Source organism: Phyllostomus discolor, chromosome 13, assembly GCF_004126475.2.
Source record: "Phyllostomus discolor isolate MPI-MPIP mPhyDis1 chromosome 13, mPhyDis1.pri.v3, whole genome shotgun sequence".
In the NCBI taxonomy this organism is placed as follows: domain Eukaryota; kingdom Metazoa; phylum Chordata; class Mammalia; order Chiroptera; family Phyllostomidae; genus Phyllostomus; species Phyllostomus discolor.
The window spans coordinates 57591017-57609902 of NC_040915.2; the positions used below are offsets into that span (position 1 = coordinate 57591017).

The 18886-nt window shown below is 62.0% G+C and overlaps 1 protein-coding gene across 6 annotated transcripts in view; it reads left to right on the plus strand.

Annotated features, from left to right (window-relative positions):
- OSBP2 (oxysterol binding protein 2) overlaps nucleotides 1-18886 on the plus strand; it is a 130599-nt gene that overhangs the window by 87767 nt on the left and 23946 nt on the right. For all 6 annotated transcript variants that reach the window (XM_028528439.2, XM_028528438.2, XM_028528445.2 and 3 more), the window contains one exon: nucleotides 9098-9354. In XM_028528439.2, coding sequence (XP_028384240.1) covers nucleotides 9098-9354 — 257 coding nt within the window. The remainder of the gene's footprint in view (nucleotides 1-9097; nucleotides 9355-18886) is intronic.

Below are 18886 nucleotides of genomic sequence, written 5' to 3' on the forward strand. Positions count from 1 at the left end.
GAACTGTAATGTGACTGTTGTCAGCAGGCACTGGCTGCTGCTGCTGTCTGGGCCTCCGGCTCGGGCTCACCTGCTCCAGAAAAGGGGCCTTTTGTAAGACACAGCCATTCCAAGGCCCCAGGTCCTCCAATCCTAAATGGCCTTTGATATTCCTCAGCACAGCCCCCCACCACATGCCCCTGCAGGCCCTCCCCGTTCCAGTGAGGATGGGTGTGGTAGGGAGACACCGGAAAGTTGTCGGCCAAAGGGTGACCTATTTAAGGGGAGTATGAAATAGGTCTTGGGTGGAAACTTGGCCCAAAGATGTCGGATCTCTGAAGACTGTCTGGTTGTAATTCAAGCCCCCCCGACTGTGGGGTTTCGGATTTTGCCAGATCATGTTCTGATGCCCTCACGGGCTGCGTGGTGCGCGTGTCTTTGGGTGCATCTCGGTTCCTTCCTCAGTCCCGTGGCAACCGTGAGAAGTCCTTGTGCCGGAAGTGGCTCCACAGTTGAGGAGAGAGTCCCAGCCTGGCCCAGGCCGTGGGGGGCTCCCTGTGGGCACAGCTCCTGAGCAGAGAGGTCCCGGCAACTGGAGGAGCCAGCTGGCACCGCCTGAGGTGGGCGAGTGGCCCTCCTCACAGGCTTCACTCTGACTAGGTTCCTCCTTCCCTATCCTGACCTTCTGTCTCACCTCTTCTCCCTCCCTCTCAGCCCACCCCCCCTCCCCTGCTCTCACAGAGGCTCTTATCTCCACCTGTACCCGCACCACCGGTCTCTGCACCACCGGTCCCCAAGGCCAGGTTTTCTGACCAGGCACCAGCGCCTGGTCACCAGGACTTGGCCGTTTGAAACCGCTCCCTGTCGTTTTTAGGAACAGTCACCTTCAGGTTCTTGACAAACAGCATCACGTGTTGGAGTTTCTTTTTCTTTGTTCCTTTGTTTTTTATTGTGCAATTGCAGATGTCCCTACCCGCCCCCCACCCTTACTCTCCCCTGCTCTACCCGCCCCCATATGTTGGAATTTTTCATTTCTGTTTCTTTTAGAAAATACAAACTCCAGTATATTAATTTACAGTAAGAAATATAACTGTCAAGGGTCTGAGAATGAAGCTCATGGGCCGGCAGAAAGCAGTTCTCCTCAGAGGGTGGCTGGGCCAGCAGGTGGTCAGAGTGGGGCTGCGGGGCTGCAGGGCGGCAGGGCGGCTGGGCCGTGGCCGCACGCTCTTCCTCCCAGGGAAAGGGCCGGCTCAGTCCCTCCGCATCGGTCTTGGCCCGAGCTCCTCTGACACAGCTTCCTTCCCAAATACGGACTTTTCTGGGGCCTCCTTATTTTCAGATTGATTTTCCTTCTCTATGGCAGCTGCTCAGAGAGCTTTCCTTGCTGGTCCTGCTGATGGGTTCCCCCTGACTGGGGGGGGGGGGGGTGTGACTGCAGTCAGCAGGGAGGATATGGAGGGGCCCAGGCCCGGGCGGTGGTGGTACACCTGGGAGCGCAGGTGCAGCCTCCGCAGGTGCAGCGTCAGGCTGAATGACACAGGGAGGACCCGTGCAGAAGGGTAGGGGTGCTGGTGAGTGTCTCCCTGAATCTCTCCCACTGCAGACCGCCTCCAGCCCCTTCCCTTCTCCCCACTCTGGCTCCGAGCCCTGGGGCCCGGATCTCCCAGCCATCAGGCCTGGGTCTGCTTGCCTGGCTGCCGCAGTTCCTCTCGTAGTCAGCTTTCTGTTCCACCACAGGGTCCTGCGGCCCCTGGCCCCTGGCCCAGCTCCCAAGGCTTCTCCATGAACGACCAGTCTGCCTCTAACTTGATGAAACTACAGGGGCCACTTCAGCCCCTTGTTTCTCTAGGACATGAGTTTGCCCGTCTGCCTCACAGGGCGCAGAGTGTGAGGCTCCAGCAGGGACTGGGTCCCCTCCTTGGCTTCCCACAGAGCTCGTCCCAGGGCCAGGACCCCCACCCACCACTCTGCAGACAGAGGAGGTGGGGGAGCACTCCAGAATGTCTACAGGGCAAAAGAGATTCCTCGCAGGAACTGCGCAGTAGCCAAGGCCAGCCAAGGTCTGGCCAAGGTGGGGCTGGTCGAAAGGGCAGTTGGGTAGGGATTCATGTCCCTTTGGGTTCCTGTGTTAGCTCAAAAGTCAGGGCTGGCACGGGGAATGTCCTGAACCCAGAATCTTCCTCTGACCCTAAAGTGCCTTAGTGCCCCTCACGGCTCACGCCCGCGCACTGCCTTGCAGTTCACGAGACACTTGGCTCCCCTTTTCTCTCCACTTGTCGGTTCACTCGACAGGTGTGTGTTCAGCACCTCCTGCACGCTCTAGGGTGTGGGGAGCGGCCAGGCAGGCGCAGCCCTTGCCCCTTCAGGGCCCCTTGGCTCCTTGGTGGCAGGAGCCCTCTCCCCACGCGTGGCCCCCACCTCAGCTCACTCTCCGTCATTGACACCAAGAGCCAGCTGCACGTGGAAACTTCTTGAGTGTGATCACATTGGCATCAGATGATTTCCAAGGATAAGCAGCCGTGGCTGTCCTGGGGCCAGGAAAATGTAAATTAATAGTTTCCAGTGACCTGCTCAGCCGTGCTGACGCCGTCTGGGACAGACCGGTGGGTTCTCATGTGTGGTCTGCCAGGCCTCGCTGTGGAAATTAGTCCCACTTGCCTCGAGACAGACATTTGTGCGGAGCAAAATGAAACACTCACATAGGGGGCTTCTTGTGCGCGAAAGGCTCCCCTCACTGGTCAGGTGGTCAGCCGGGTGACGGGCTCCCAGCACCTCCCACGCCCACTAAATGAGGGCTCGGGAGAGCAGCAGCGGCCCCCCTCGCCCCATCAGTTCACCCAGGGGAGTGGGGTGCAGTATCACAGCCTAAGCCCAGTTGGCATAAGGCTTGGCCCTCCTGCCCCCACCTTGGGGTGGCCAGGGGGCAGCCCACCTCTGCACCTTGGGACCTTCCTGGACAGGGCAGGTGAGCGAGTGCAGAGGCCCCAGGGAGGAGGGGGGGTCGGCTCCCTGCAGTGCTTGACCTGGGAAGGAGACCCCAGTGAAGTGTGGAGGCTGTCGTGGGCTGGGCACTCCGCCCGCTGGAGGCGGCCGTGGGCAGGCGGTTATCTTCAGCATCACAGCAGATGCCATAATGCGAGTGCGCTTCTATTTCTGGGCTCGTTTCTGCGCCCGGGTGTGCTTCCCGGGGGGAGGTGGGCCTGCTGCCAGGGCCGTTCGTCATCCCGAGGGCGCTGTGTGGCTGCGGGGTCACGGCCTTCTGTTGGCACCCGGTTCTGTGGGCGTCCTGACACCCTAACATCACTCATGCACCTATTTTTCATCCTTCATGTGTCTCGTGGCTTTGAACCCTGCGCCCGGCCCCCTCCTGTGTGAGGAAAGAGGCCTGTTCCTTTGTTCTCCAAAGAGTTTGCCCAGCCTTCCGCTGCTTGCTGGCCTCTGCCCCACCAGGGGTCCTGGAGATGTTTTTTCCTGGGAGGATCAGAGATGCAGCCGCCACAGAAACAGCCCCGCAGGCTCCTGTTTGTGGGGTGAGGTGTCTGCCCCTGCAGCTCTGGGAGAACGGAAGCCAAGCCTTCCCAAGGCAGGAAGGCCCCACCTTGTCCTTATCAATAGCTGTCCCTGGTGAGGGTGCAGCCCCTGCACCCTTCCCCTGAGGAGGTTGCTAGAGAGCCCCCACCTGGTTGCATGGGGTTCCCAATGCTCTGGACACACCTGTGCTGACACCAGTGAGGGAGGAGGGGAGCCGGGCCCCAGAGGGGCCGTGAAGGTCGAGTGGTCGCTGGTATTCTGGCTTGTGGTTTCCACCCGCCTGCCAAGGTTTCACGATTTATTATTTATTATTATCTGATTTTCCACCAGATTAGATCCTGACATGCCTTCCAGTGTCCTCAAGCCCCAACCTCTCAGTGTTAAATCACCTACCCCCGGGGCGGGGGGACGTCATCCTGCTTGCTGAAGGGTCCTGTTTCTGCAGAAGCCCCTAGAGGACTCGAGCCCCGAGGGACCCACTCCGGGGCAGGCAGACCTGCTTTCCTCTGGGAAAGTCAGGAAGGGCTGGCCGGGCCTCAGGGGACCCAAGGGCCCTCATGGCTTCCTGTCGCATCTGACCCGGTCCCCATGCTTCGTGTTCAGGTGCTGCACTTTAGGGGTGCCCGTACTCAGTGCTCCGGCCAGGCACTTCTGCTCCGCCTCGCCCCAGAGTGGCACCCTCTTCCTGTGTCAGCGCCACCGCATCACCCTCCCACCGTGTGCACCCACAAGGCAACCACCAGGCCACCACCTCCACCCAAAGACCTCTCGGAGGGCACCAACTGCCCCCACCCCGCCCTGCCTCAAGACATTTCTCTAACACCCCCGCCCCCGGGGGCTCCTGTCTGAGCCCCTTCCTCGTCACTGGTCTTGAGCAATCTGTTCTCTCGGGAGCTCCGGGGAGAGCTCAGTCTCCATCTCGCCATTGAGATAGTGGGGCAGAGTCCCCCTCCTGTGCAGGGGACCAGAGGACAGCACCCCCCCCCACCAGGCGGGGCTCGCCTCCCCACCCGCCCACACCAGGCCAGGTTGGAGGGGGGGGGCAGGCACAGGCTGCATCTCAGGCCCAGGGGTGGGAAAGCTCCTGTAATCTCTTGACCTCCAGGGCCATGGGGTGGCAAGTGCCACCAGCCTCTCTGTGAAGACCGTGCCACCAGTCCCAGCGCTGCCCCCTGGGAGCCTTGGGGTCTCAGACACCACCCTTAACTGGTGCCGCCCTGTCCTCTTCCACGTGCAATTCCTGCTGGGTGCGTGTCATTCATGGGACCGGCAGGGCACATGCGGGCACAGAACAGGCAGTCACCGAGCAGCCTGACTGCTCGCTCTCGGACCCGCTGAGGTTGTCCCACGGACTTGCCCCGAAGCCTTTTTCTGTCTCTCCTCAGCACTCAACTGATTGCTTTCTGTGATCCAATCGGGTCAGCTTAACACACCTCCTGAAATCTAAATGGAAATCACCAAACCTGCTGTAATGGAATGTTTGAGGCGCTAATGTTGCAGGTTGGAAACGGCTGGGTGTCGCCAAGAGTGCGGTACTCCTGAGGTTCTCACCGGACACCGACACCTGCTGCGTTTCTGCCTCCCCAGAGGCCCTGCAGTGGGGGGGTGGGGGGGGCTTGGGGGCGTGTTGCTTTGCACAGCCAGCCAGTGAGTGTCCTTCGTGCTCAGGAGGGGATGAGAGCCCCGCCCCCAGTGGGGGTGATCTGGGAGCCCCAGGGAGGTGTGGCCACCCAGGGACTGAGACCACCAGCTGGAAAGCTCTGAGGGCTCAGGAATTAGGCAGAGGGGGGCGGGAGCAGTCCCTGTCCCCACTAAGGACACTGCTGGCCTAGTGGAGCACCCCTGGGTCAGGGTTAGTCCTGCTGGTGACCCAAGTGCTCTACCAGGCCACTGCTGGCCAGGTGGGTCTCAGGACCCTGGTGCAGTGGGTCACCTGCCTTGTGTGTAGGGGTCCTTCACCACCCTCCCCTCCCTGTGCTCTCTTTTCTATGGCTCAGCGGGAAAGCAGGACAGGGCCAGTGGGGCCAGCCTGGGGTGAGCAAGGACACACAGAGACAATGTGTATCCCTGACTCCCATCCCCATCCCAAATCAGCCAGTGACATTCTGTGGCTGCCTTAGGCCTCCATCCGCCTTGCTCCGCCCCTCCGGCAGATGGCTGTTTGGGTCTCCTTGTGTGGCTGCCCCCTCCCCCTACTCCCAGAGTGGGGCATGTCTTCTCTCCTCGTCTCCCCCCAGGACCCTCCCCTCAGAGCCCTGTGGCCTGGTGCCCAACTTGCCCCTGGGCCTGCAGAGATGAGGAGTGTATGACCCCGTCCTCCAAGAAGCCCCTGGGTTCTCTGTATGTGCTTGGGTCTTATTCCAGTTGGCTGGAGACTGGGGAACAGGCCCAACTCTCGGGAGCCCAAGAGATGGAGCCCACAGGCCCAGGGCAGAGGCTCAGTTGCCACGGCCAGTGCCAGGCCTCATGGGGAGCGGCTGTTGCCAGACAGAGGAGAGGAGGAAAGAAGCCCAGGGCTGGTGCAGAAGTGGGGAAGCACCGGGGCCCTCGGTGTCCACCAGTGTCATGGGAGGGGCCGAAGCACCGAGGAGGAGGAGGGAGATGAGACGCTGGCAGACACTGCGCCAGGCCTTCTTGGGCACGGGTCACAGGGTCTCCACCTTCTTAGCCCCTAGACGTAGAGGAGCCGCCTGGCTGTCCCTCCCTGCTCAGGACCCCCCTGGGGCTCCTGTGCTTGTCCCCCCGCCCCCACAGACCTGTTCCCTTCGCCTGCAGTCCTGTCCCTCTGTCAAGACCCATCTCAGTACCCCCTCCCCCCAAAACTTGTCCAGCCCAGCACTGGGTGTGGGTGCAGAGGGAGGGGTGAGCACTGGGCTTCCCCACGCCCTTGACCTTGCGTGCCCTGAGGCCCCCCCCAGTCCTGAACCAGAGCTGTTCTCGCTCATCCCCAGCCATGGTATGTGAGACGGAGGAGACCCCCCTCAGTCATCCTGCGTCTTGAGCCAAGGAGGTTGCGGGCATGTGAGGGCAGAGCCGTGTTCCCCAGAGCAACAGGCAAGAGGTGGTATAAAACGGGGTGGCCGTGGGGCCTCTGGCCCCCCACCTGGTCACCACCCTGCCCCCATCCAAAACCAGCTGTGCAGCCTTTTGGTTTCTGGGTTTCAGAAAGCTGCCTCCTGGCAGGGCTTCCCAGCCAGAAATTTGATCCATTTTCCTCTGAAGGTGTAAAAAAGCTCCACTTCTAAAAATAGCTCACCTGGCTCGCTGAGCTGGCTGCTTCCATGGCAACCCGCTCCTCCCCAGGAGCCCCCCCCACAAAAGAGGATCCCAGCCCTGGCACAGGTGCCCTGTGGGTTCTTTGGCCAGCACCGGCTCTTGAAGGGCTCCAGGGGGTGGGGGCAGGGGGTGGGGGCATGGGGGCAGAGCAGACACACAGGGGCTCCCACCGGTTCCAAGTTTCTGTGATTTGAAGTACATTCAAAACTGGTTATCTGCAAGAGTGAGCTGTGCTGATGAAGGCGCAGAGATATCGGTGGGTGGGTGTTCTGCATGGGTTGTGCGCTGGGGGCGTCATGTCCTTTTGCAGAGAGGCGTTAATAGCCCCGGTGTGTGGACGAGTGCACTCAACCAAAGGCACATGGGGTCGCGGCAGGACTGCCTGACCCGGAACCACGCTCCCCCCCGCCCCACCAGTCAGGAGGCATGGGTGCCAGGCTTTGAAGGGAAGACAGGGACTTGTGAGGTCTCCGTGTCTGGGTAGGAGCCTCGGTGATTAACTAGGGAGCATCTGGGACCCACGTCCTAGGCCAGTAACACAAATGGGATGGTCGATGGTAGAGAGAGAGCACAGCCCGGTGTTCAGCTCAGCCTCAGGCACTCGGTGCGGTCTCACAGTAATGGCCCCCAGTGCTGTCCACGTCCTTATTCCCAGAACCCGTGAATGTGTTATCGTACATGGTAAAGACCTCCCTCACTGGGTCGTCAACATGCATGAACAGAAGCGGTGCCCCCCCAGGGCCTGGCATTAGCTATCGGAGCCTTTTCTGAGGCGACCCAGAGAGAGGAGAGGCCTCCATGCTGACCGACCTGGATTCAGATCTGAACGGGTGGCTAGCCGTCCAGGAACTAGGACTTTCTCACCTGCAGAGCAGGGGGACTAGGCAAGGTCTGCTCCTAACCCCCGAGAGGCTCAGTGTTCACGTCCACAGAGCCAGCGGCCCCCAGCCTGGCCTGGCGTGTGCGGTCTCCAGCCGCTGGTCAATGTGGGGGCTGCAGTTGGGCGGGCCCGGGGGAGACGCTCCTGTCCCCAGCCTGGATGCTGGCCCAAGGCTCCTCGTGGCTGCAGGGACAGAGTGTACAATGGGTGTCCCCCCCGCCACCCCCTCTCAACTCAGCGCCACGCCACTGGCTGGCCTGGCACTGCCACCAGCTCAGGGCACGCTCAGAGCCGTGACTCGGCCGTGGCCGCCCCCACGCATCCTGCCCATGTGGGAAAGAATCTGTTCTCTCACAACTTGTACTTTTTTAAAACTTGTGTGTCTTGGCTTATAGACTTCCTTTATCTACAAAAAAAAAGTTTCTTGCTGATCGCTTCTGGAAGAAGGTGTTTCGGAAACCCCTCAGTGGTTACAGGCTCCGGCACCCCCCAGGCCTCTGTTAGCCTCTTGGTTGCTCTGTGCTCGGCACTAGAGCAGGAGCCAGGGCGCAGACCAGCTGCCCACTGAACCTCCCAGAGGCTCCCAGCTCGGTGACCACTTGGTCGGCAGTGGGCCAGGATCTAAGGCACCCCAGACTCCCGGGAAGGGGGCTCCTGGGCAGCTGTGCAGGAGGTGGGAGGGAGAGGAGAGGGAGTGCCCACCTGGCCGGCCATTCGATCCGTGAGATTGGCCTTGCTCCCTCAGGGGAGATGGGTTGGATGACCTGGAGGGGCAGAATCAGGGACAGGGAGCTGGGACTTTGGCCTGGGGGTCTTCAGGCAGGTTTTGGGCATTGGCTGGGTAGGAGAGAGACCTCTGAGGAGGGGAGAGAGGTGTCCCCAGCAGCTGGACCAGAACTTGGACCCTCTGAGCTGCTTACTAAAGCGTACTGCTTAGAAACGAGCTCAGTCCAGGTGAGGTGAGGGGGGACACAGTGGGGAAGGCCCCAAGTATGCGCACTCACCTGTGTGCAGGGAACAGGGGCAGTTTGGCGTGGCTGGGGGTGGGGGCGTGCAGCAGGGACAGCTTAGTGAGGCTGGCGGGAAAGTGTAGGTCGGTTTGGGCTAGGCCTGTAGTGCGGAGAAAGGAGCTGGGCTTTGTCTGGGGTCTCCGGCCCTGGGGTGAGAGCTGCTCCCACACAGCGTCTCCCTCTCTCCACACAGTGCAGCCCCCCTGCCCGCACATCCCAGCTCAGGGGGGCTGGTACCCTGTGTGGGGGAGGGGCGGGCCCACGGCCTGAGGAGGGCCTGTGCGCACCCAGGGAAGGCTGGTGGGCACCTCACCTTGCCTGGGGGCACTGTGTGGAGCTCCGTCCTTGCTGAGTGGGCCCCGGCCGGGCGGGCCTCTCCTGCCGTTAGTGATAAACACAGCGACCCTGTGTCTCCCCACAGATGACTCGGGGGACGACGACGACGAGAGTACCACCCCGACGGATAAGAGTGAACTCCACACCGCCATCAAGAACCTCTCCTTGAAGTTGGATGACCTCAACACGTGCAATGACCTCATCGCCAAGCACGGCGCTGCGCTGCAGCGCTCCCTGAACGAGCTGGACAGCCTCCGGATCCCCTACGAGAGCAGCGAGAAGCTGAAGGCCGTGAACGAGCGGGCCACGCTCTTCCGCATCACGTCGAATGCTATGATCAACGTGAGTGCTGCCCCGTCACCCCCACCTGAGGGGAGCTGGGGTGCGTGACAGACCGGGGCTGCATTTCGGGTGGCTTCGGGTGGCTTCGGGTTGTTCCCCAAAGCCCTCTCCCGAGCTCTCCGTCCTGTTTGTCATCCCATCCCTGCAGGCGTCGCTGGGCAGGGACATTCTTTTTCATTGTCTGGTGGAAACCAGGGCTGGGTGCACAATTGGGTTGAGGCTGCAGGAGGTGGGTCCTGGCAGAGGAAGGCCAGGGCTCCCTGGTGAGCAGCTGGCAGTGCCCACACGGTGAGCATGTGGCTGCCGTGCTGGCCTACAATGGCTGCTCCTGCTTTTTCAGTTACGAAGCAGATGCAGCAGGACTGGGGCCACAGGGGCGCGCACGTGTGGTAGAGGCACGGGGGGTCCATCAGCCAGGGGACCTTTAGAGCTGAGGCCGTCGAGGGTCAGGCCGAGCTGACAGCAGCCAAATGAGTGACTACAGTCTGTGAATGGAGAGGCAAGTCGCCGGAGTCGCCTGTGGCACGGGGCTCTGGGAGCCGCGCTGCTCTGACAGGGAGCCAGGAGGGTCTCTCCGTGGTGGCAGAGAACATCGTGCTTAAGCATGCTGCAAGGCCCTTCTCCTTTCTGCCCGGTGAGTGTTCCCCAGAGACGTGCATGCTCCTTCAGGCCTCCGCCCTCCGGACACAGGTCTGACCGCCAGAGCTCCCGCCTAAGGACAGCCGGGGGCACGTCCTGGCCAGGGCACACGCGCTGGGAGCAAGGGGCTCGGAAAGGGGAGGCGCGGGGAAATGGAGTCCACGCAGAGGCAGCGGCCCAGGTCCAGAGAACATGGTTCTGGCAGGCCAGAGACAGTGGGCAGTACTGGCGCCCAGGTGAGCCCCAGACGGGGCACCCAGCCTCCAAAGCAAGGGGGTGAGACCGAGTGTGGTTGAGAGTTGGGACCAGGCTCTCTGCCCAACACCAGGAAACCCAAAGGTGGGGGGAAGAAGGAGCCCACTTCAGGCCAAGATCCCCAGGCGAAACCCTGGGTATCCGAGCCTTGGCCCAGGCCTGCTTCACTGGGCCTGTGGGCAGCGTGGTGGGGGCCAGGGGACCAGCCCCAGATCGGCCCCCAGCCTGCTCCCGCCACTGACAGGCCTGGGCCTGGAGCAGTCCAGGAGACAGGAGGAAGCCTCAGGAATCTTCACCCCCAGGCCTGAGGCTGAGGAGTATACTTCTTTCCCAGACTCGGGAAACAGCCACAGGTCCCCAAGCTCCGCAGGTGTAAGGACCTGTGTCCCTTGTGCTCGGGGTGTGATTGGTCCCCACATGCCGAGGGGCTGCTGGGCACAGCGTCAAGGGGCCGCCCTACGTGCTGGCCCCATCATCAGTCTGCGTTCATGTTTTCCTGTGACCACCCTCGCGGCCCCCGGCCTCCTCCCTGCCCTTCGACTCTGGGGGCCCAGGTCCCTGCATTCCCTGCACGTATATTAAGCATTTAATGGCATAATGATGCGTTAATGTTTCCCCATCCATGCCCAAAGCCACCGCCGCCCACAGCTTCCCTGGCACTGCCTCCCGCCCACTGAGACGGAAGCCACTTTGTCTTGAGTAAGTGGCTTTGGTTTCCCCAGATAATGAGCTTCTCAGCGTCTCTAGTGCAGTGTTTTATCAGGCGTCGTAGGCTCATCCTTGCTTGCGAGTCACAGACACGGCTCACCCTCCGAGGGCACAGTGAGTCGCCTCCTGGGAAGGATGGCCCCTGGGTTTGATGATGACCCCTGTCTTCAGTTCTGGCACCAGGAGGGTCGGACAGGAGCGACGGGAGAGCTGTGCTCTGGGCGGGGTGCCGCCACCTGCTAGCGTGCACCCGACGTCAGGGCCTCTTTCCGTCCCCTCCACTGGGGGTGGGAAGGGGGTGCACAGAAGGGGGGTGTCAGCCCTGACAGGCCACGCTGGTAGCCCAGGTGCGTGCAAAGGCCTGCATTTCTGCTGGGTGGCCTTCCTGACAGCTGCTCCTCACCTGGAAGGGACTCTAATAGGTCAGTTCTAGGAAGGTGATTTGCACAGCTGTCAGACACCCAGTGTCCAAAGCCCCACTGTGTGCAGAGGGGCCACCTAGGCAGAGAGCATCCCCACCCCCGGCCAGGCCTTGACCTACACCTGATACAAGGAGGGGGTTGGACCAGGGACCTGTAACTAAGGCAACAGTATGGCTCCCACTCCCCCACCCCAGGCCCAGGGGGAGCCCCCTCACACCCAGGACCACTTTGTGCTCCCTACAGCCTCATTAGTATCATTAGATATCGTTAGTGCCAGAGCGGAAACTGAGGCTCAGAGAAATCCCAAGCTGCCCAGAGTCACCCAGCCAGTAAGCAGCCGAGTGTGGGTGCCAGCCCAGGTCGGTGTGGCCCATGGTGGGCATGATGCCCTCCGAGCTGTCGAGGGTAAGGAGGGCTGTGGAGGCCCCTCCCACTTTGAGGTCAGCACACGGAGGGTGACCTCGCATCTGCCCGTAGCTAACCCCCAGCCTCAGGGACCTGAGTCCCTGGCATGCCTTTTACCTCTGGGTTGCAGCCCCGCCAGGGACCTTTCTGGGAAGTTGGAGATGGAGAATGGGGGGAAGCCACCGTAGTTGTCCCCAGAAGGCACCACTCGGCATCCCTCTAGTTCCTCCGGATCTCACTGTTAGAGGACGTTGCTGTTTTCCCCACTGTCGGATCCACAGCAGCTCCACAGCCCTGCCCCTGCCTGACCCCCATGAGCCCCTGCCCGCCCCGTGGGGAAGCGTCTGGCAGCCCCCGTGCCTGAGCTGGGGGAACGCCTGTCCCCACCGGGCACCATGAATGGGCTGCCCACCTCCTGGGCTCTGACCGAGCCTGGGTCATGCAAGCAGACTAGGAGAGGGGAGACGGCCAGCCAGCCGGAGCCCGCAGGCACATGCGTCCTTCAAAGGGCCCCGAGCAAGCAGCACCTTCCCACAGCAGGAGAGACCGCTGCTTCATCTTCGCTTTCCCCAAGACGGCCGAGAATCTGGGGCTGTTCCGCTTCCGGGAGAAACACAGAGGGACAGTTTTCTAACCTCCTTCAAATGCAGGAAAGGCTGTCTGTACCATAAGCCTTCAGGGCACTGGCTCCCAGAAGAGCAGGGTTAGTGACAAGGCCCGTTCCCAGGCCACTGCTCCCCGGGTGCTGATCTCACCTGGTGTATGGGGATGGCGCCCCCTGTAGGTGTCTGAGGGAGCCAGGTGCACACAGGAGATTTCTGGATCAGGACTATTGAACAGTGACACAGTTTCTCCCCTTTAGGCCTCTGCCCATGACCCCTGCCCACGCTGTACCCTCTAGGACACCCTTTCCCCACCTCCCAAATAACTGACAGGGGCTTCTGAAGGTCCCTTGTCATCCTTCAGAAGCCCCTCATGGATGTCACTGTGGCCCCGAGGCCTTCCGAGCCCCCCATCAGGAAGCCGGTCCTCCTGGCTAGAAAGCCCTGGGACCCAGGGGCACTGCTGTGCCGTGCTGAGCCCGCCACATGGAGTTCAGCCTGTTATTTTGACCTCTGCCCTCTCACGAGGCTTTGTGCCCCCTGAGGTCAGGTTTAGGTCTTGCTTGTGTCCCAGCGGGAGTGCCCAGAATGTGATATTTTATAGCGGGACTCATGTCTCAAAAACATTCCAAGGAGCCCGCATTGCCTGCCTGCCTGCTACATCACCCTTTGCAGAGCCACCTAGCCCCACGTCCTCGCCTGAATGAGGTCAGTGAGAAAGCACAGGCTCTGCACACAGCCCTGGGCCACAGAGCCACCTGTCACCACCTGCTGCCACCCTGGTCACCTGCCTTGCAGAGAAATGACCCAGCCTGGCCGCTGAGAAATGGGGACAGCGCTCGATGAAGTGAAGCCACAGGAACGTCATACTGAGCCCCGGCCTCCTCCCCGCTCTGTGGTTCCCGCTGCCAGGACTCAGAGCGGGGCGCTGGGTGGGCCTTGGACCAGCCCTCAGGGGGCAGCATCTGAGCGGGGCAGCAGCACCAGAGTGCACTCAGGGTAACCCTCCTCCTCAGCACATGGCGAAGCCGTGACCACATGGCTTGGGCAGTTAGGGAGGTCCTGCCTGGTGGGACTCGAACCCAGAGCTGAGCAGCTGCCGAGGGCCTGTGCCAGGCGGGGACTCAGCTCTGTCCCTGGAGCTCACAGTCCAGAGGACTCTCCCAGTGACGCTGCATCACACGTGGGTTCAGCAGCGTGGCCTTCTTGAGCGGTAGCTACGTAGGGGCAGCAGCTCACGTTTGTACCTTTGAAGGCCAAGTTTCTAGAGGGGCTGGGAGGTGGACTCAGGCCAAGCTGACCACAGCCCAACAGGAGAATGACCCTGGGATGCCAGCTGTGTGTCCTGTCAGCCAGGGGGTGCCTACAGAGGGCAGAAACAGTGGCCATGGAGCTGGGCCCGGGAGGGTGAAGAGGGGTTCTCCCAGGCCGGGGAGGGAGATATTAACAGTGGCCGTTTCTGGGCTGTCACCATATGCTGAGTACTGCGCTCCTAGCCACTTCCCTGTAAGAGGTGCCCTGGGTCAGGGACCCACACTGGTTTATCTCTGAAGCCCACCCACCCTTCCCGGGCCTCTGTGGATGGTTCTTCAGTCATGGGTAGGACCTGGCTGTTGGGCAAACCTCCCTGACTGCGTGGGTGGCAGCCTCACCACCCTGCTGCCTTGCAAAGGAGAGCGGACACATTTTCCCTTCCCGGCAGCAAGGGAGGAATGGAGCCCCGGACTCTCACAACTCCTGAGCACCCCCTGTGGGCCCAGCAGCCCCTCCCCAGCCCTGTCTCCCACACATTCCCCTCTGGCCACCTGTCCTGGCGTTCCCGCCAGCCTGGACAGTTCACCAGATCTGAAGATGCCAGTCTCAGGTGCCCTGCCCACCTGTCCCACCTCAGATGGAGGTTACTTTTTCTGGGAAGCTGTCCATGTGTCTCCCTCTCTCTCTCCCCCCACCCTCTCTGCTCCCAGGGCCCCTTCTCACAGTTCACCCAGCTGAGTCAGCCCTGGGTGCTGTCTTCCCTCCCAGATGGCAGTTCCTCTGCCCCAGGCCCCCACTCCCAAGGGAGGGGCGGGGGGGGGGAGGTTGGGGTGGGCCCCCGGCCAGCGAGGAGCCAGGATAGGAAAAGGAACTACACCCCATGGTCGCACTGCGTCCCAGACCTCTGCATGCTGACCTCGCCTCACCCACTCAGCGTTACAGTGGGGAAACTGAGGCAGCTGCAAAGGATATGAAACCCCTGTCTTCCTGATTCCGGAAGCTTCTATGACCTGCTGCGTCACAGGGCAGAAATAAACTCACCCCTCCCTTGTGCCAAGGAGGGAGGGTTAGGAGACCCGCCCCTGCCACCCTCACCCCAGTCCCCACCCCCACCACTGCTGACCACCACCCTGCCCGTGGCTCTGGCGTCTCATAGGCTTTTTCACTGCAGCATCTTGGCAGGGCCTCCCTGCCTCCCGCAAGGACAGGACATGGTCTCCCTTGCAACCCCAGTGGTCCGGAGCTTCCGTGCCTGGCACTGTGCCCAGCACACAGCAGCCTCAGCGAGTGAGAGAGAGAGAGTGTGTGCACAAGCAGGCTGTGAAAGAATGCAGCAGCGAATGAATGAACCGCTTAGTGTCTGGCAAAATTCCCTAGTGGGTGATTTCGTGAGTCTGATCAAAGGCAGCCCAGCAGTTCCCTGGTTGGATTACTGTTTGGGTAACTGTGAATTGGCCTGTCACTTAGGAGGAAGCCACAGCACTGGAAATGGCTTTGGTTCTTAGACTGAGCCTGAGCCGCGGACACCCGTGCACCGGCGCTCCGCCGGCCCGGGTGTGGGGAGGCGAGCCTGGCGGCATTGGATCAGTCACACAGTTTAGGGTGAAGGATGATGGAATTGGCACATATTACTCTCTCAGGCTTTGGGTATTAGTTTTTATAAAGTGAGAAAAATAAATTCAAGGTTTATTCTTTTTCCTATGACTGTATCTTCGTGGTGAAGCAGAGGGCCCTGGCTAGAAGGACAGGCCTCGGGGCCGGTGGCAATGCGACCACAGCAGCCTGCCCCACTTTCCTCCCCTCACTTGATCTGCCCCTCACGGCAGCCATAGGAGGTGGTGCCATCACAGCTTCCTTGTCCTCATTTGTATTATTCAGGCGCCGCCCTGAGGCCAGAGCTGTCATTTTGCCCAATGGTCTGTGATTGAACCAAAGGTCACAGACCCAGCTGCAGGAGGCCTTGGTGTCACGGCCGTCAGCCTCAGGGCCATCCCCGGTGTTGGCCATGGGGTGTGCAGACAGGGCTGTGTCACCTATCACCATGCCTTCTATTTGGGACTGTGGCCGCCTCTCCCGGGCCAGGGCCGAGAGGAGATGTGCTCGGTGTTCCCAGGCCACGGGGTGAGTGCAGAAAGGTTACGTCACGTGTCAGCTGGCCCAGCACACGCGCTCTCCTGGTTGGCCTCAGCTCCCCACGGGTGGCTCTTGATTTCTGTCCTCACGGCCACTGCCCTGGGCAGAGGAGCCCACAGTACTGCGTGGTCATTCTGGGGGCGTACTCGCCCCTCGCCACCCTGTACCAGGCTCCCCGTCCTGGCCTGTGGGGGCAGGCTCTGTCTGCAGGCCCAGGCAGCCGAGCCTGGCCAGAGAAGTGCTGCTTCTGTGCTTTCACTTCCAGTTCCCTGCCCCGTGCGCCCTTGGGACCTCCGTGAGCCACCCACCCACATCTCCTCTCGCCCTGGCCCCGGGAGAGGCGGCCACAGGCCCAGTCGGAAGGCGCTGAGAGCTGCGGGGCAGGTGGTGGCGGTCGTCTCCCTCTGCAGTGTGGGGCCCCTCGCTGGGCTTGTTTCCCCACAGCTGCTCCTCCAGGCCCCGGAGGTGGGGCTGAGCAAGACAGACTGCCCCCCACGCAGCCCCACAACTGGGCTGGGAGAGGCTCTTCAGAGCTGGTGACTCGCTCAGGGCCCAGGACACGGCCCCTCCAACCACGTGACCCTGTGGCCCTCAGGAGTCGTGAGTTCAGGTGAGCCCAGCTCACCCCACACCCTACCCGGCACTTTTCGACAGGGCAGCATGTGGCTGCTGGTGGACACTGAGGCATGGGAGGCCCTCCATGACCCCTCCACAGTCCAGCCAGGTCCTGGCCTAGGCCCTGGGCACACGGTGACCAAAGTCTGGGAACTGTAACCGTGGAGATGATGGGACGTGTCAGAGGCAAAAAGATGGAGAAAACAGTAGGCTGGGGGGGTGCAGCAAGAGGTCACGGACAGACTGGCTGGAGGGGAGGGCAGGGGAGGGGTGTAGGGGCCTGCAGGGAGGCGGGGAGAAGAGTCTGAACCAGGCAGGCTGGGGTGACTGTGGGAGGGGCACCTGGAACCGGTCACAGGAGGCCGCACGTGTGGGCGTGGAGAGCACTGTGCCCCCCACTCTGGATGAGGGGCTTGTGCAGCCAAGGGAAACAGTCCAACCCGCATTTCAGCGAGAGCTGGCCACCGCTCAGAAAAAGGGCTGTTGTGAGGCGGGGCGGGGAGGTGGAGGCCCCTTAGGAGGCCCCTGTTGTCGCCTAAGGGTGAGTGGTGGCTGGGCCTACGGGAGAGGAGCCGGAGAAGCGGTGGCTACTGCCGTGTGGTGAGGGAAGGGCCAGCGGGGTTGCTCCAGAGCTGAGAGGACAGGGCCGCCAGGAGGGACTGGAAGGTGTGGGCCCGAGCCACTGGAAGATGGGGAGGAAGGGGACGTGCTGTCTGACCCTGTCCCAGCCCTCACAGCAGGCCGTGGACCCACTGGTCGGTCCCACAGATGCTGGCAGGATGCAGACCCTTTCCCGGGGACTGGTTTTGTGCAGCCAGCCAGTGAGCTGAGCTGCTGGAGGGCAAGCCCCACAGGAGACCAGAGGCAGTCGGGGTGCCTGGTGGGGGCAGAAAGCAGCAGGGAGGCTGCCCACCGGGCTCACCTCATGGGGCCCAGCAGAACGGACGCTGCACTCTAGGTCCCCTGGTTCACCGAGGCAGGCCCATGAGGGTCCCATTTCTGCGCCTTCAGTAGAGCCGGTTGGGCAGGACCCTGACAGCAGGGACTCGGGAAAGCCCCGAGCAGCCAGAGGGGGAGGCTGTGGGCCCCAACTGCAGCTGAAGGAAGCCGAGGAGTGCAGTGCAGCGCAGCAGGGGCATCGGAGGCATGAGGGTGGGGGAGGTGCGGAGGCCAGAGTGGGTCACAGGGGCAGGAGGGGAGCGGTAGGGACAGGTTGAGGGCAGGTGCAGCCGGTTTGCTGACGCAGAGACAGCAGCGTAGAGCCAAGGCCTCAGATTCGGGGCGTCACAGGTTTAAAGGCCCAGGTCGGAGGAGTGTCTCCTACTAGAGTCACTCGGAGGCTCCTCTGAGCCCCACGTGGCAGTCACATGGGGCTCTCGCACTCGCCCAAGCGGAGCACCGTGCGGCCCCAGGGCAGCCCTGCCTCCTGCTTCCGGGCCCACGGGCCGGTTCCTGTCCAGCCGACCACTGCTCTGCTGCTGACAGCTTGCTCATTTGGGTCCTGGGGAGATGAATAAAAATAGATTCCAGAACAGTCTAAGCTCAGTTGGCACACTGGTGGCCAGATGGTGCTATTCTACGTGCGAGGACTAAGCTATTCTGGATGTGGGAAGGGCTATTTTAAAGTCTGAATCAAAGTGAAAAGCCGCCTCCCTGGCGCTGTGAGTCCATCAGGGAGATGCGGTGACTGTCCCTGTGGTGTCGGGGAGGGCTGGCTGGGCCTGCGTGTGCCGGGCGGCCTGTGCTGGGCGCCACGTGAGGGGTGGGCTGGGCACCTGCCTCTGCCCACCCCAGCCCTGGGGGGAGCTGCTCAGCCTCCAGGGGCCGGGGCGGTCGATACACAGATGGTGGCTCGGCTGGTCCTGACCCAGGGGAATACCTGCCCCCCCATCCGAGCCCAGGATGCCGTCACAGCTTCCAGGGCCCCACTTGTACTCTCGGAGGCCAGAGATGGCCGTGCTCCTTCCCGTGGGGCAGCCTCCGAGCCAGGCAGCCCTGGCCCGGATCTCAGCGCCCTGCCCCTTCCTGCCCTTGCGCCGTGTGTGCTGAGGCCAGCCGGCTGTTCCTCGGCGGGAGGGGAAGGAGAAGCCCTGTTGGCCCCGGCGTGCCCCCTGGTGTGAGTTTCTGGCCACACGGACGGGCTGCAGGAGGCCATGACTCCATGGAACTTCCTCAAATTCTTCACCTTTGGGACCGCAGGCCAGTGCGGGGTGGGTCTGCAGCAACGCTGGCCATGCAAGGATCTGCGTGGTGGGGTAGACGATGGACAGGCAACCTCGGCCCCAGCCACCCCCCGCCTGGGGACCCCCAAGGCCTGAGTGTTGCTGCAGACCCAACACGTCACCGTCACACACCTGGAAGGTCCAGGCTGGCTGCAGGTGGAAACACAGCCCTTCTCCCGCCCTTGCTGCACTCAGGGTCCCTGGAACTTTCTGTGTGCTGTGGAGACAGAGCCAGTCACCACGCTGGCCCTGTGGGCCCAGGGCACCCTCTCGGCCC